This window comes from Lithobates pipiens, unplaced genomic scaffold, assembly GCF_037356315.1.
Source record: "Lithobates pipiens isolate NorthernLeopardFrog02 unplaced genomic scaffold, aLitPip1_a1.2 Scaffold_8, whole genome shotgun sequence".
Classification (NCBI taxonomy): domain Eukaryota; kingdom Metazoa; phylum Chordata; class Amphibia; order Anura; family Ranidae; genus Lithobates; species Lithobates pipiens.
The window spans coordinates 657,766,207-657,781,558 of NW_027507903.1; the positions used below are offsets into that span (position 1 = coordinate 657,766,207).

At 51.3% G+C, this 15,352-nt stretch overlaps 1 protein-coding gene across 1 annotated transcript; it reads right to left on the reverse strand.

The window, feature by feature from the left end:
* Positions 1-5,434: 5,434 nt before the first annotated feature.
* LOC143961755 (E3 ubiquitin-protein ligase TRIM11-like) lies at positions 5,435-7,338 on the reverse strand. Its single transcript, XM_077471097.1, has one exon. It carries the CDS (start codon positions 7,278-7,280, stop codon positions 5,709-5,711), a length of 1,572 nt encoding a protein of 523 aa, XP_077327223.1. The 5' UTR covers positions 7,281-7,338; the 3' UTR covers positions 5,435-5,708.
* Between the last annotated feature and the right edge of the window lie 8,014 nt (positions 7,339-15,352).

The window sequence follows — 15,352 nt, forward strand, 5'->3', positions numbered from 1 at the left end:
TCCCAGGACCACCTCTCTGCTCTCATCCCAGGACCCCCTCTCTGCTCTCATCCCTGGGCCCCCTTTCTGCTTTCATCTCAGGACCCCCTCTCTGCTCTCATCTCAGGACCCCCTCTCTGATCTCATCCCAGGACCCCCTCTCTGATCTCATCCCAGGACCCCTCTCTGCTCTCATCCCAGGACCCCCTCTCTGCTCTCATCCCAGGACCCCCTCTCTGTCCTTATCTCAGGAGTCCCTCTCTGTCCTCATACCAGGTGTCCCCTAAACACCAACTCTGATAGGGGGCGCAGGACAGTTAGGGATTGTCTACATTCACAGTTTGGGGGTGGTAAAACCTCATAGTTGAGCCCTGTTTTTTTTTCTCACCCCCAACCACACCCCCTTTAACTGTAGTGGCCAGGGGTTTACACATGTTGCATTTGCAGCAGGAATTATACACCCTGTCACACTTAACCAGTGTAGTCCCTGCCAAGCGTAACTCATTCAAGTGAATGGGGCTGCTTTGCAAAAGGCCGTGCAACCTTGTGCAGTACAGCGAAAAAAAAGGGTTAAGATTTGTATTGCCTCTTCATCACCTGCTTTAACCACTTGGATCCCACACTAGCATGCTGCAACTTCGTGCATTGCACAAAGTTACAAGGTGTTTGCAGAGTGGTCCTATTTACTTGAATGGGTCAAAATCACCCACCAAAAGCAACAGGAGGTATAATTCCTGCTGCAGCATGTGTACATCCTCAGCTGCAGCCACTGTAGATAAAGGGGGAAGGGACTAATGTATGTAATGTGGGCGCTGTGCAATAAGTTGGTGTTTTGTGTGGTTTGCGTATGGACAGGGACACAGGGGGCCCCATGATCTCCTATTGCCCGGGGGCCCCATAAGTTGTCAGTCCGCCCCTGCCTCCATCTAATAGTGGTGTTTAGAGGTGACGGGTCCTCGTGGTCAAATATCATTTGATCAAACAATGAAGTTTCAATTATTATTATTTATACACTGGACATTTTATATATATTTTTGTATCAGTTCACATATGGACACTTGAATTTATACTTTTACGTATTTTTTATATGCATTTATATATGGACACTTGAATTTATATTTTTTGATTAATCTTTAATAATTTTTATATTATTCGTTTCCAATAAAAAAAAAAAATGGTATTCTTTCTTTGCACTTTTTCAATGGTCACAGTAATATATATTGGTTAAGCGCTGCACTTTTTTCTTTTATGTTTTTTTGTGCCTGGTATCTTGGTTATGGTGTTCAGCTGCTGATTTCTTTATTGTTGTTTACTAAGCGCAGATTTTTTATATTTTTTTCTATTTTTGATTCCTAAGGGCCAATTCGGAGCGCCGTCCAGGAAACCAAGTCCCAGCTCTCCTGGCCAGCTATCCTGACTGTGGGAACCCTCTGATGTGACTGAAAGGACACCCCCCGGTCACAGCGAGTCCAGAATTCCACATCCAGACACTTGTTGTATTTCAGAGATCGGAGGCTCTCCCATTTCTACTCTGTGCACAAAGCAACAACAGAGCCTGCTACCGAGGAGCGATATATGAGCCGACATTAACCCTTTAGCAACTGGAGTAATGGCGTATCGTTTACACTAATAATAAAAGTACTTCAATTTTGACAGTGATCAGTTTGATTTTCTTTTTCATTGACAGTTGTTTTTTTTTATCCCAATGTGCATTTAATATACAAACTTGATTGTTTATATCACTCACAACAATCCTTTATTGCTGGTCCCATTGAGCGCTGCATTTTTGTCCATTTTCCTTTTTACTCAATGACGCTACAAAGCTTCTAATCCACTCCCTGATCATCTCTCGTCTCGTCTACTGCACCTCCCTTCTCATTGGCTTCACTTTACAAAGGTCACCCCCCTTCAGTCCATCATGAATGCTGCTGCCAGGCTCATCCACCTTACCAACCGCTCAGTGTCTGCCACCCCTCTCTGCCAATCCCTCACTGGATTCCACTCATCTAGTAAATCAAATTCAAAATACTAACAATAACTTACAAAACCATCCACAACTTGGCTAAAGCTACATCACTAAGCTAGTCTCAAAATACCAACCAATCCGCTCTCTTCATTCCTCCCAAGACCTTCCGCTCTCTAATTCCCTCATCACCTCACCCCATGCTCACCTCCAGGACTTCTCCCGAGCCTCTCCCATCCTCTGGAACTCGCTACTCCAATCTGTCCGACTATCTCCTACTCTGTCCACTTTCAGATGATCCCTGAAAACTCATCTCTTCAGAGAAGCCTATCCTCCCCCCACCTAATAACTGTACATTTATTTTTTCCATCAGCCCATCCCCCACAGTTATTACCTTTTGTATCTCTTGACCCTCCCTTCTAGATTGTAAGCTCTAAAGGAGCAGGGCTCTCTGATTCCTCCTCTATTACACTCTAATTGTAATGTCTGCCTTCATAATGTCTGTCTTCGTGTTGTAAAGTACTGTGTAAACTATCGGCACTATATAAACTCTGCATAGTAATAATAACAATGATTTCATAAAGAATCTTTATTTCACATTAACATTTCATTTCCTAATTCTCCCCCATCACCAGGACACATCTAGTGATTATAATACACCATCACATGATACATTATATTAGGATCCATTATAAAAGAGATCCCATAGAATTCTATTGGTGATCCATTCTATGGGGACACATTATATTGGGGACACATTCCAGTTCTAGTAATCATACATTATTATAGTGATATCATTATATTAGTGATAAATCCCATTATTTCTTTCATTAGTAAATCTTTTTTTCCATCAATTTTCTCTTTCTATTTGTAGATCTATTATTCATTTCTATTTCTTCACACAATAAAATAATCAATAGAATAAACTCATTGGAAATATATTAATAATAAGGAATGAGACTGTCTACACATTATAATCCTATAGATAGATATATAGATGGAGATGGATTTGTTCTTAAAGGGCCAGTACACCTCTATCTGTACCTCCCATTTCCCTACTATGACATCACAGCTCGGACACAGACAATAAGTCATATTACACTCTGTGCTCTCTCTCAGCTCCGGCACTCTATACAATTCTTCACCGTCCCATCTCATATACACAGTGCTCATGTACTGGGAGGAGCCATTGGAATGAATGCCCCACCCCCTTCTGTAGGTGACCCAAGAGCCGTACACACCCACTTATACTTTCCTTTATTGTTGCTCCATCAAAGTCCTCACTAAGTCCCCAGTTTCCCGGGTATTGAGGGATCATGTGACCTTCTCCCAGCATGCAGTGTTCAGGCCTGAGCGACCAATCACAGGACTTCCATACTGTCACATGATGGAGGGGGTGACATCCTCAAATCTGTGTAAGCTCCGACATAACCCACCATGTATATTACATGGGTGAGGACTCAGGGCTCTGACATGGATTGATGGGGGGCTATAAAAGGTGGTAGAAATGGGCCGGGGGGCTGTGACTGCCCTAAGTGAGCTAATGACAAAGAGACTTATTAATGTAACTTGGACCCCTAAGGTAGCGTGACACATAAAGGGTCCCTAAGTAATATGACATACTTGGGGCCCCCAGGCAGTGATAGGACAAGAAAAAAAGGCCAACATGTGCCCCCCATGAACTGTGAACTACTTCAGCACCATAGATTGTAGGCCCCGCCCATTTCTGTGCCCCCACCTGATGAAGCCCCCAATGTGGCCGTCTCTTTTACAAACCCTTAGCCTGGCCCCATCCCCACAGACATTTCAGAACATTTGGGGCCCTTAGACAATGTTATATCATCCAGTATTCCTGGCAATGTGACCTATTTGTGGGCCCCAGACAATGTCACCTACTATGGGGCCCCAGGCCATGTGACATATGTGGCCCCGGCTTTCCTCAGATACTTTCAGAAAGATAAAGTGACAGATGAGAGATGGCACTGAGGGACACTGATAGATGACACTGCTGGGCACTGATAGATGGCACTGAGGAGCACTTATTAGCAGCACTGGTGGGCCCTAAGGGGACCGATGTCCCTCTAACAGAAGCCGGTTATCAGCTTTCTTCTTTTCCTAATGCTGACAGTGTGCGGGAAAAAAGCTGTTGACCGGCTCCTGTTTAGTCCCGTGATCAGCTGTTATTGGCTGACATCTGATCACATGTTAAAGGACTCGCTGTGATTGGCCCTTTACCTGATCAGCCAAATCCCAAGGGGGATGGGCAATGTGAGAACGGGAGGATGTACATGGACGCCCTCCTGGCATTTTAAGACAGCGCTGTAGCTGTCTTTTGGCTATAGTGTGGTCACCAAGTGGTTAAATCTGCCCAGCAACAAATCCCCTCCCCCAAAAAATGCATAAAAAATACAAAAGGCAAATCACGGTATAAAATCCTGCGGAAAGCACATCAGAAAGGCTGAAAAGCCCCCTGCATAGGTGTGAATGGAGCCTTAGGCTGGGATGAGACTTGTGGGATGCGGGAACCAGTGCGATTCCTGTGCGGGTTCCCTCATCACACCTCAATCACCGGACGGTCACACTGACATCTGAGAACCGCTGCGGGGGGGGGTCAATGGAAAGTTAATGACACCCCCAGATCACTTCGCAGATCGCAGTGCAAACGCTGAAATGGTGCAGGAATCGGATTGTATAGATGTGACACCCAATGTGATCCGATTCCAGTGAGGACCAAAAAAAGGGTCCGGCACCATTCTGGTGTGAATGTGATTTCAGTCACACAGTTTGTACGGCTGAATTCACATCACACAGACATGACATGTGATCTGCACAGCAATGTGATCCCAGCCTTAGAGAGATTTCCTCTCACTTCCTGTCCTGGTGACACCAATACAAGGAGAGAGAGAAATCTGTACAGGGACACAGACATATAAACATCTGACAGGGGCTCTAATCCTTCCCCTTCCTTATTATACTAAACATATCATTCTTATTTCAGTCTGTGTTCCTGTTGGAGAGTTCCCCTCATTTCCTGTCTAGCTAAATGTTGTCACCGGGACAGGAAGTGAGGGGAAATCTCTGTAATGGAGCCCCGGATAGAAGAAAAAACCTGACAGGGGATCTAATCCTGACCCACTCTGCCTAAAAACAGTCTGGGCTCTCTGATCACATTTCTTCTTCCAGTAATAAATCTCTAGATGACGTCTTCATAGATTTCCTCTCAGATTGTTCCATTTATTTCCATCTCTTTGTAGTATAGATTGTATGGAGGGGGAGGGGGAGGGGCAGAGACGAGAGGTGACCCCATCCTATCCTATCACAGTGACCCCACCCCCCTCTATGTCTGATCATGGCTGCCCCTCCCCCATACAGAGGGACCACATGTGGGGGAGGGGCAGGGGGAGGAGATGGATGATGTCAAATACTGTGACAAAACACAGAAAGTATTATGTCAGATTGTCATGGGATAGATAGATTAGATAGATTAGATAGATAGATAGATAGATAGATAGATAGATAGATAGATAGATAGATAGATAGATAGATAGATAGATAGATAGATTTCTCACTGACCAATAGGAGCATGTTATTGTTACTCCAATAATTGGACAGATATTCTACCCAATCACAGTGATCAGTAAGAAATCTCACATTTATTTATAGTAAAAAACTTGCAGGAAGCCCCGCCCACTGCTATATACTATTGGATGAATATTAAATGAATTCCCCTCCTTCGTCTGACATCACCAGACTGTGGGCGGAGCTCTCACATCTCCCGCCTCCCCCCACATATCTTTATACAACCTCTCCATACACCTATCCCAGCATGGAGGGGCTCAGTGAAGGTGGTGGTGAAGGTGTGGAGGTGTCGGATCGGGTCACACAGATCATAAAAGGAGATCCGCCCGGCCTCATAATCCAGATATATCCTGACTCTGTTACTGGAGGGATTGGTGGGTAAGAAGATCTGATTACTGTCATGTATCACAGAATACTGCTCATAATCCATGTCCAATCCCCAGGACTTCTTATTCCTTCCAATCCATGACTCCCCCCCTCTCCTCTCTATACTGGGGTAACACATCCCGACTCTCCAGCTCTCTGACCCCCCGACATCCACTTCCCAGTAATGTCTCCCTGAGGAGAAACTCCGACTGCTCAACACCTGAGGATGATCCTGGAATCTCTCTGGTGTTTCTGGGAGATTCTGGTTTCTATGTGACCTGGATACAGTTTTCCTGTCATCTGATATCTGTAGATAATTATTAGCTGTGTTTCCATCCAGTAATATGTCTGCAGCTCCCTGTATATAGAAGTATACATTTACCTCTGTTATTATATCAGATAAACCTGTGTGTAAGACCCCCGCCACATCCAGACCCCCTCCATCATGGAGGAGCTCCTCATGTCTCTCTCTGTCCTCATTATCTCCATCCTCAGTATCACACAAGTCACCTTTGTCTGATTCCTGTAAGACAGTCAGTGGATCCGTCACGTTACACAGCTCCTCAATGTGACGCAACTTCCTGGACAGCTCCTCCTTCTTTATTTCCAGATCCCGGATGGAGATGGAGATCCGCTCTGCCCTCCCGGAGATGTCCCTCAGGACTCTCTTCTCCAGGTCTTCCAGACGTCTCCTGAGATCTCTAAACAGGGCAGTGACTCTCTCGGTGTCACCAGCGGCTTCTTCTTCTACTTTCCTCCGGTGTTTCTGCAGACTCTGGACTCTTTCCTCCGTCTCCTCTCTCTTTGTCAGAAGTTTCTGCAGAACATTCCTCAGTGGCTCCTTCTTCTTCTCAGAAGCCTCATCCAGTGACTCCATCTCATGTCCTTTATGTTCTCCAATCATACAACAAGAAATACAGACACAGGTCTCATCCTCAGTGCAGAAATACTTCAAAACTTCCTTATGGACGGAGCATTTCCTGCTCTCCATGGACAAGGTGGGGTCACATAAGACGTGTTCTGGGGACTTTTTGTGGACTCTCAGGTGTTTATCACACAGAGAAACCTCACAGTGCAGACAGGATCTAACAGCAGGTACAGGAGAGTCCACACAGTAAGTACAGAAGACCCCGGACTTCTCTTGATCTGGATGAGGAGACAGGAAAGTCTCTGCTATGTTACGTAGTGTTATGTTCCTGTGCAGTGCAGGCCGATCCGGAAACTTCTCTCTACATTCAGGACAGGAATATCCTCCAGACCCCTTCTGTGTATCCAGCACACCATCAATACAGACCCGGCAGAAGTTGTGACCACATCTCAGGGTTACAGGATCCGTATAAATGTTCAGACAGACGGAACATTCCAACTCAGCTCTCAGATCACCAGACGCCATCGCTGACAGCAGAAGAGAAACTAAACTGAAAGTCTCTGACACGGGAGAGGAATGTGGATGGGGGAGGGGTGACGTCCTCCTACACAGGGTGAGGCTGGATGAATATTATAGGACACGGAGATCAGAGTACAGAAGGGAGGAGATTCGTTTTGCAGTAGTAATGAGAATTATACCTCCCAACATTAGAAGAGAGAAAGAGGGGAAGACGGATGTGGAGAAGACATGCGGAGCACTAAGTGCAATGACATGAAAAGTGGAGATGACTACATCATGATGAAAAGGAAATTGGTTATATAACCATCTGAAGATTTACCCCCCTTCATGGCCAGGCCATTTTTTGCGTTACGACACTGTGTTATTTCAACTGACAATTGGGTCGTCATGCAACACTGTACATACATTCAATATATAGCAATTTTCCCACAAAGCTTTCTTCTGGTGGTATTTGATCATCACTGCATTTTTAGCAAATTTTTTTTTACTTTTTGTTATAAAACATATCCAATAAAATATTTTAAAAATCTAATTTCTTCATCAATTTAGTCTAATATGTATTCTGCTACATGTTTTTGGTAAAAAAATCCCAATAAGTGTGTATTGATTGGTTTGCAAAAACGCTTGACCTATGCATTCGGTAATTACCCCTTCCGTAAATATTCCCTTTTACTACCCATACCTGTACCATTCCATTTTACCCTCCCCCATACCCAATAAATAGACCACACCGGAGTTTGGAGTATAAATTGGCCATAGCAGCCTTTTATTTAACCAAAACTTTTAACCAAAATAAAATAAATAACTTTAATGTTAAATAGAAACATACTTATATATATATTGCAGCAGCAATTACAACTCCCAGTCGTTTGGTCTTTGACGGTACCTCGGTTCCATTTAACGTTACCCTTTTCCAAACCCACTGCGGGACCAAATTTGTACCATACAAGGCCTCCGGCCGTTTAACAGCCCGGAGACAACCCCACCTTCCCGCAGTGTCACCAAACCTGTATCCCAGCCTACCCTTCCACTGGGATACATCAAAAAGGTGGACATACCACCTATGAGCCCCCCACACCGTTCCATCACCTAATTTCCTTTACCCCGTCAAAGACCAAAGACACCGCCACCGCCCGCAAGGATGACCACCTTAGCCTTAAGGGCCCCTCCACACCCGCAGGGCCCTCTCAATCCCCCCTGCACCCCCAGGGTCCAAAGGTCAGTTCCCACTGTCGTGAGATGTACGCCATCCCCCTAAGGTACATGCCCACATTCACCTCCAACTCCGTGTGCCGTATCACCAATCCCCCATTCCGGGGACACAAACCTCCCCAGGGCCTTATTAACCTTAATTCTAGCTTTGTTGAGTCGAACCACAGAGCGAGCCATACGCCACGCGGTCCGTGCAACGATGTCCGACCAGATCACCACCATACTCGGAAAATCCCTCCGGAGCATGAGAAAATCCCTCTTTACATCCGAAACGATGTCCCTGGTGGACCGGTCCCCCAAGTCGTTCCCCCCCACATGCAACACCAACACATCCGGGGGCCTATCCAGTCTGGCGTACCTATGAAACTCCGGCACCACCCTGTCCCATTTAAGCCCGGGGATCCCCAACCACCGTATGCTTGCCTCCCCCCGGGAAATCCCCAGCTGCCTTCCTTCCGGCCTGACATCTGCTCTCCTGGCACCCCAAAAAACATAGGAGTGCCCCAATATCCAGACGAGGCGTTCGCGACCTCCATCTGAAAGGAAAAACAAAATACTAAAGCAACTATGCAAAAAACCCGACCATGACCCCCTAACACATACACCCCCCGCCCCGCCACCTGTAAAACATGAACCAAACCCCGAACTCCGCCTACATCAGGTGTGGCCGCACGTACGACCGAAACCTCCGTGATTCCCAGCGCCCAATCCTCTTGACCACAGCCTCGTCCAACCCGCACCTGGCCGCCTCAGTGGCTGCCCCAATGCGGAAGGAGTGGGAGGCAAACTGAGAGCAATCCAAACCCCCGGCCCGCAGACACCTCCGAAACACAGCCACAAATTGAAAACGAGATAAAAAGGTGCCGTCTTGATGCACTAGCAACGGGCCCACCCCCTGCGGCCGAACCCCTAGGAACTCCGAAACCACCCTCACCGGGCATAATCCCGACCCCGGCAGCGCAAACAACCATACGTCCACCCCAGTCCCAGTCTGATCTGTCTTGGACCTACGCAGCCGCAAACGCACCCTATCAGCTCCCAAGGTCACATCTTGACCCAACAGACCCCCCCCAACAGTCTTTGCCGGACTGACTAACTCCCCCACCCGAAAAGCCCCAAAGAACGCCAATGAAAAAGCCGCTCGGAACAACCGCACCTCATAATCAGAAGTGCACTGTTCCCCCAACCGCTCGCAGATAACCTGCAAGACCTGGAAGGTCACCGGCCTCCTCATATCCCTCCGTGGATTGCCCTTCTTGTACCCCTTAACCGCCTGCTTGACCCAAAAACCTTTTGTGTGATCAACCTCCCCCCGCAACTTAAACCAAAAGGCCAGCGCCGCAAGCTTACGCTCAAGCAAGGACACCGACCCCAAGCGTTCCATGATCTTAGCTACAAAGCACAACACCAACAGCCCCTTATCGCCACCCCCACCCAGCTCAGCGTCCGCTAGCCGTGAAAAGTCCATCCATTCCTTCCACACCTTACTGTATGCCGCCCAGGTCGCACCGCTCACCGACCTCCTGATCCAGTCCGTGGCGATTCCAACGCAACCTCCCAGAGCCACCCCGGGCAGGGGATCCCCTCTCTCGCCGCCTCCGGAGCCAACGCCCGAAACCTCTCCCACTGGAATCGAGATAAGGCATCAGCCACGTTATTGTCCACCCCCGGTACATGAACGGCATACAAAAATACGTTCGCTTGCAAACACCTCAGCACCAGGTGGCGCAGCAGCCGGATCACCGGCTGCGAAGACGCCGACATCCGATTGATCACCTGCACCACGCCCATGTTGTCACAGTGCAACCTGATCTTCAGATCCCGGCATGACTCCCCCCACAGTTCCATCGCCAGCACCACCGGAAACAATTCCAGCAGCACCAGGTTCTTCGCATACCCCGCCTCCACCCACGACCGGGGCCACGCCTCCGCGCTCCATTGCCCCTGAAAAAAGGCCCCATAGCCTGCTGACCCTGCCGCATCCGTCACCAACTCCACCTCAAAATTACTCACCGGCCCCTTCATCCACACCGACCGTCCGTTGAAGCCTTCCAAGAAAGTCTGCCAAATCCTCAAGTCCTCCCTAAGTTCCCTTGTCAACCGAATGAAGTGGGTCGGAACCAGAACACCCGCCGTAGCCCCCGACAGCCATCGGCAAAATATCCGCCCCATCGGAATGATCCGGCAAGCAAAATTTAACTTACCCAGGACCGACTGCAACTTCCGCAGCTGCACTTTCCGCACGCCGACCAACTCCCGCAGCTCCTGCTTCAGTCCCTCGACTTTGTCCTCCGGTAAGCGGCACTCCATCACCTCCATGTCTATTTCAATGCCCAAAAAACTCAAGACCGTGGTCGGCCCCTCTGTTTTGTCGGCCGCCAACGGCACCCCAAAACGATCCGCAATGTGCTGCAACGTCGCCAAAAGGATCGCACACACATTGGAGGATGGGGGGCCCACGAGGAGAAAGTTGTCCAGGTAATGAATCACCGACGCCCAGCCCGACACGTCGCGCACCACCCATTCCAAGAATGAACTAAACAGTTCAAACAAGGCACAGGACACGGAACAGCCCATGGGCAAGCACTGGTCCACGTAAAACCGGTCCTGCCAATAACACCCCAAGAGCCAAAAGCTCTCCGGGTGCACCGGCAACAGCCGAAATGCTGCCTCAATGTCAGACTTCGCCATAAGGGCCCCCTTACCGTAACGCCGCACCCAGCCCACCGCCGCGTCAAACGACGTGTAAGACACCGCGCAGGCCTCGGGATCGATGGCATCGTTCACGGAACCCCCTTTTGGGAAGGACAGATGATGGATAAGCCGGAACTTGTTAGGCTCCTTCTTATGCCGCGTACACATGAGCGGACTTTTCAACATCCAAAGTCCGAAGGACCAAGTCCGTCAGACTATCCGATCGTGTGTGGGCTGCAACGGACTTTTGACTCGCCAAAGTCCAAAGGACTTTAGAATATGGAACATGCTTCAAATTTTTCCGAAGGAACTCCGCCGGACCCGGTCCCCTTCAAAAAATCCGCTCGTGTGTATGCTACTCCGACGGACTAAAACCGACGCTAGGGCAGCTATTGGCTACTGGCTATGAACTTCCTTATTTGAATCCAGTCGTACGTCATCACGTTCGAATCCATCGGAGTTTAGTGTGATTGTGTGTGGCCAGGTACGCTCCGCCGAAAAGTCCGTCAGAACTCCGTCGGAACTCCGTCGGAACTCCGACGGAACTCTTTCGGAAGTCTGTCGGACATAAGTCCTCTCGTGTGTACGGGGCTTTAGGCACCACCCCTAACGGCGACACCACCAAAACCGGCAACGGCTGTTCCACGAACGGGCCACTCATCCTACCCAAGGCAACCTCCTTAGCCAATTTGTCGCTAACCACCCCCGGATGCTGCAAGGCGGACCTCAAGTTCCTAGCCAATGGAGGAACAACTTCTAACGAACACGGAATCCGAAACCCCACCGCAAACCCCTCCCCCAGCACCCGCGCAGCCCTTTTGTCCGGGTACCTATTTAGAAAAGGACGCATCCTTTCCACCCTCACCGGGGTTGCTCCCCTTGAACGCAGGTTCCCCGGCACGCTTGCTCTTTTTAAAACAACGGGAGAGGGAGTGAGAGCCACCGCAACTGGAACACTCATGTTTAAATCGACTGGACCCCCCGAACTTGCAGGCCCCTTCGTTAAACTGCCAGCAAACACCCATTTTTTTCCCGGCCGGAAGTCCAGAGGCGGGGGTTCCCCCGGCCCCCCCTTGAAAAAACTGCGACGGCGTCCACGCCGATGCCATCAACCACATCCAAAGGCTGATATCCTTGTGATCCCACCGAATATCAGGCCGCACCGCCCGCCGTTGCCTAAACTGCTCGTCGTAACGCAGCCAAGCCGTACCCCCATACACCCTATGCGCCTCCCCGATAGCATCCATGTAACAAAATAGGGCTGAGCAATGCTCCGGCGCCGTTTCGCCAATCACGCTGGCCAGAATGGCAAACGCCTGCAGCCAATTGGGGAAAGTCCGCGGTATCAGCCGATACCGCCTCTTCTCCTCATCATCTTTCTTAGAGCTATCTGGCTTGACCCTATCCAAATTGAATTTTTCCAAGGGAAGCAACGAAAAGATCTCCACATACTCACCCTTCTTGATCTTCTCCCCTACCTCCTGCTTGAGATGCGCCCCCAATGGCCCTTCGTAACAGACATAAACCTCACACCTAGCCGCGTCAGCCAGCCGCACCAAGTCCACCCGAGCCGCGGCCTCTTTTGCCGTCAGGTCGTCCCCCGTACTTACCGAGGATGCTCCAGCCACCGGCGCCTCCTGCCGCGAACTTACCTCCACACTCCCGGACACCGGCACCTGCACCCCCGAGGGGGAGCCCGCCTCCAGCGACGTGAACACCCCAGCCCCGGGCCCCTGTAATGCCCCACCCCCACGGGACGCCCCATCCCCCGGAAGGGAACTCGAGCCCAACCCAGCCCCCGGACCATCTACCCAAGGCGCAACCTGTGGGGGGCCCGCGGACACCCCGTCAGCAAACCTCTGCAGCAGATCCTGTAAACCCCCCAACAACGCCTGCAACGATCTCTGGGTCCCGCCTGAGGCAGGCAAACCGCCCGCCTCCCGCGGCACCCGCCTCCCGCGGCACCCCCCCCCCCCGCGCGGCCCCACTCCGCGCCCCGACCTACTCCCCCCGACAGACACCCCAAAGCATCAGGCAAAACGTGAGAAGGAAAATGAAGCCCCTTACCTGGCTGCGTGGGTCCCCCTCCCGTCAGCCGTCCCTCCGGAAACTCCAGCCGCCTCCACTCGACCAAGGACGTCCTCCTCGGAACCCGACAGCTCCCCTTCGGAACGCGCATCCGCCGCGGACGGCATAGGCGTAACAGACCCTCCGGCCGTGGAGCAGCCCGGGGGTGCAGTAGCTGTGCTAGTAGATGCTCCGTCGTCGCAGCAGGCCCGACCGACCCTCCTGCCGAGCAAGGCGTCCACGTGCGGGCCCCATAGGCCTGTCCCCGTCCACCCTCCGGGCTCCACTTCCGCTCCGCTCCGACCTGCCCGCCGCGTCTGGTAGCGGACGCGCAGGTGTGTCGCTGGATCTCCCCCGCCGTGTCTCCCCCCGCGGTGGCAGCACCGCGGCCGCAAGGGGAACCGTGCTCCGTCCGTCCCCTGACCACGCCGGTGGGGAGGGGGTGATCGCTGACTCCAATCCCCCACTCCCCGAGTCCCGCCCACGAATAGGATTCCGCCCGGACCCCCCCCCGAGCCCCCGCTGAAGACCGTTTTGCGGGGGGGGGGCGGCGGGTCCGCTATCGGGCTCCTGGTAGGGTGCTGGACTTTGGTGGAGGGGCCAGGTGAGAAGCGCTCCGGTGGCCTGGACCGCTGAGCGCGTGGTGTGCCATCCCCCCTTCTACAGGCCCCCCCGCCGCCGCACGTGTAATGGCTGCCACCTGCTCTTGCAACCAGTCCGTCCCGCGTGTTCCCGCTGCCGCCCGGAGCCGCTCCAAAAGCTCCGCTACGTCCCCCATGCTATGACAGTCCAGCAAAAGCCCCCCCGTGTGCCAAAAACCCCCCCGTCCCGCCCGCGATGCCGCCGTGCCACCGGAGCTCGTCCTGTGCGTCCTCACTCCTGGCCAACTTCCTGCTTGTGACCCCACGCTTTCTGCCGTAGCTCCTCCCCTTACTTTTATACCGCTCCGCCCTCTCCTCTTTCCCTCCTGCCGCTCCACCCCTCCCTCTGTCTTCTCACTAGGTTTAACCCTATAGGGGCTACCTAGCATCAGTCATGCCAGCCCTGCACCTCCGTCCAGCCTGCGTTTTCGGGCTTCCCTAAAGCGTCTACAAACTATGGGATAGATCAAGGGTAGGCAACCCCTTGCATGGGTGCCGGCAGTGGCGGCCCGCCCATAGGGGGCGCCCGGGCGCCGCCCCCCCCCCCCCCCTCCAGGCAGTCACGAAAAAAAATATATATATATATTTTTTTGAAATGGCCCTTTAAAAAAAAAAATGAAAAAAAGTCCTTAAGTGCACTGTGTACGAGCGCCGGACACAGTGCAGCGCTGGACACAGTGCACTATGTGAAGCGCCACGTCAACGCAATCACAAGATTGCAGACGCGGCGCTTCATTTGCGGGGTTTTAACCCGCCTTGTGGCGCAATTAAAAGTGCCGTTCTGCCTCCGCCCGTCGCCCATAGGTTTACTATGCTATGGGCTTTGAGTGACAGACTAGTTAGTCTGTCACTTCCGGTTTCCCTTGTGTCAGACCAGTGCGCCGAGCGGAGGAGCAGAGGAGCGGAGGAGTGAACTCCTGCACTTGCTGCTATGAAACAACAACAAGGTAGATGCTGGAAATCCGCAGGAGGGGGGCAGAGCTCAATGATTCCACTGACAGCCAAACGAGGCACAGCAACACCAGTGGAGATATTAGAATCACTGACGATCACACAAGGCCGGTCTCCTTATTTCTACAGGATGGATGGAGGGGGAGGTTTCGCACAGGCTGTGTGTTTATCAAGTGCTGATCGTCACAATGCTTCTATTATCTCCACTGGTGTTGCTGTGTCTCGGTTTGGCGGTGTCAGTGGAGGCTCTTGTGAAACACACAGCCCATATGAAGCCTCCCCCCACCCACCATCCCTCTGTCCCTGATTCATCCCACCCACCATGTCTCTGTCCCTGATCCCTGATCCATCCCACCCACCATCCCTCTGTCCCTGATTCATCCCACCCACCATCTCTCTGTCCCTGATCCCTGATCCATCCCACCCACCATCCCTCTGTCCCTGATTCATCCCACCCACCATCTCTCTGTCCCTGATCCCTGATCCATCCCACCCACCATCCCTCTGCCCCTG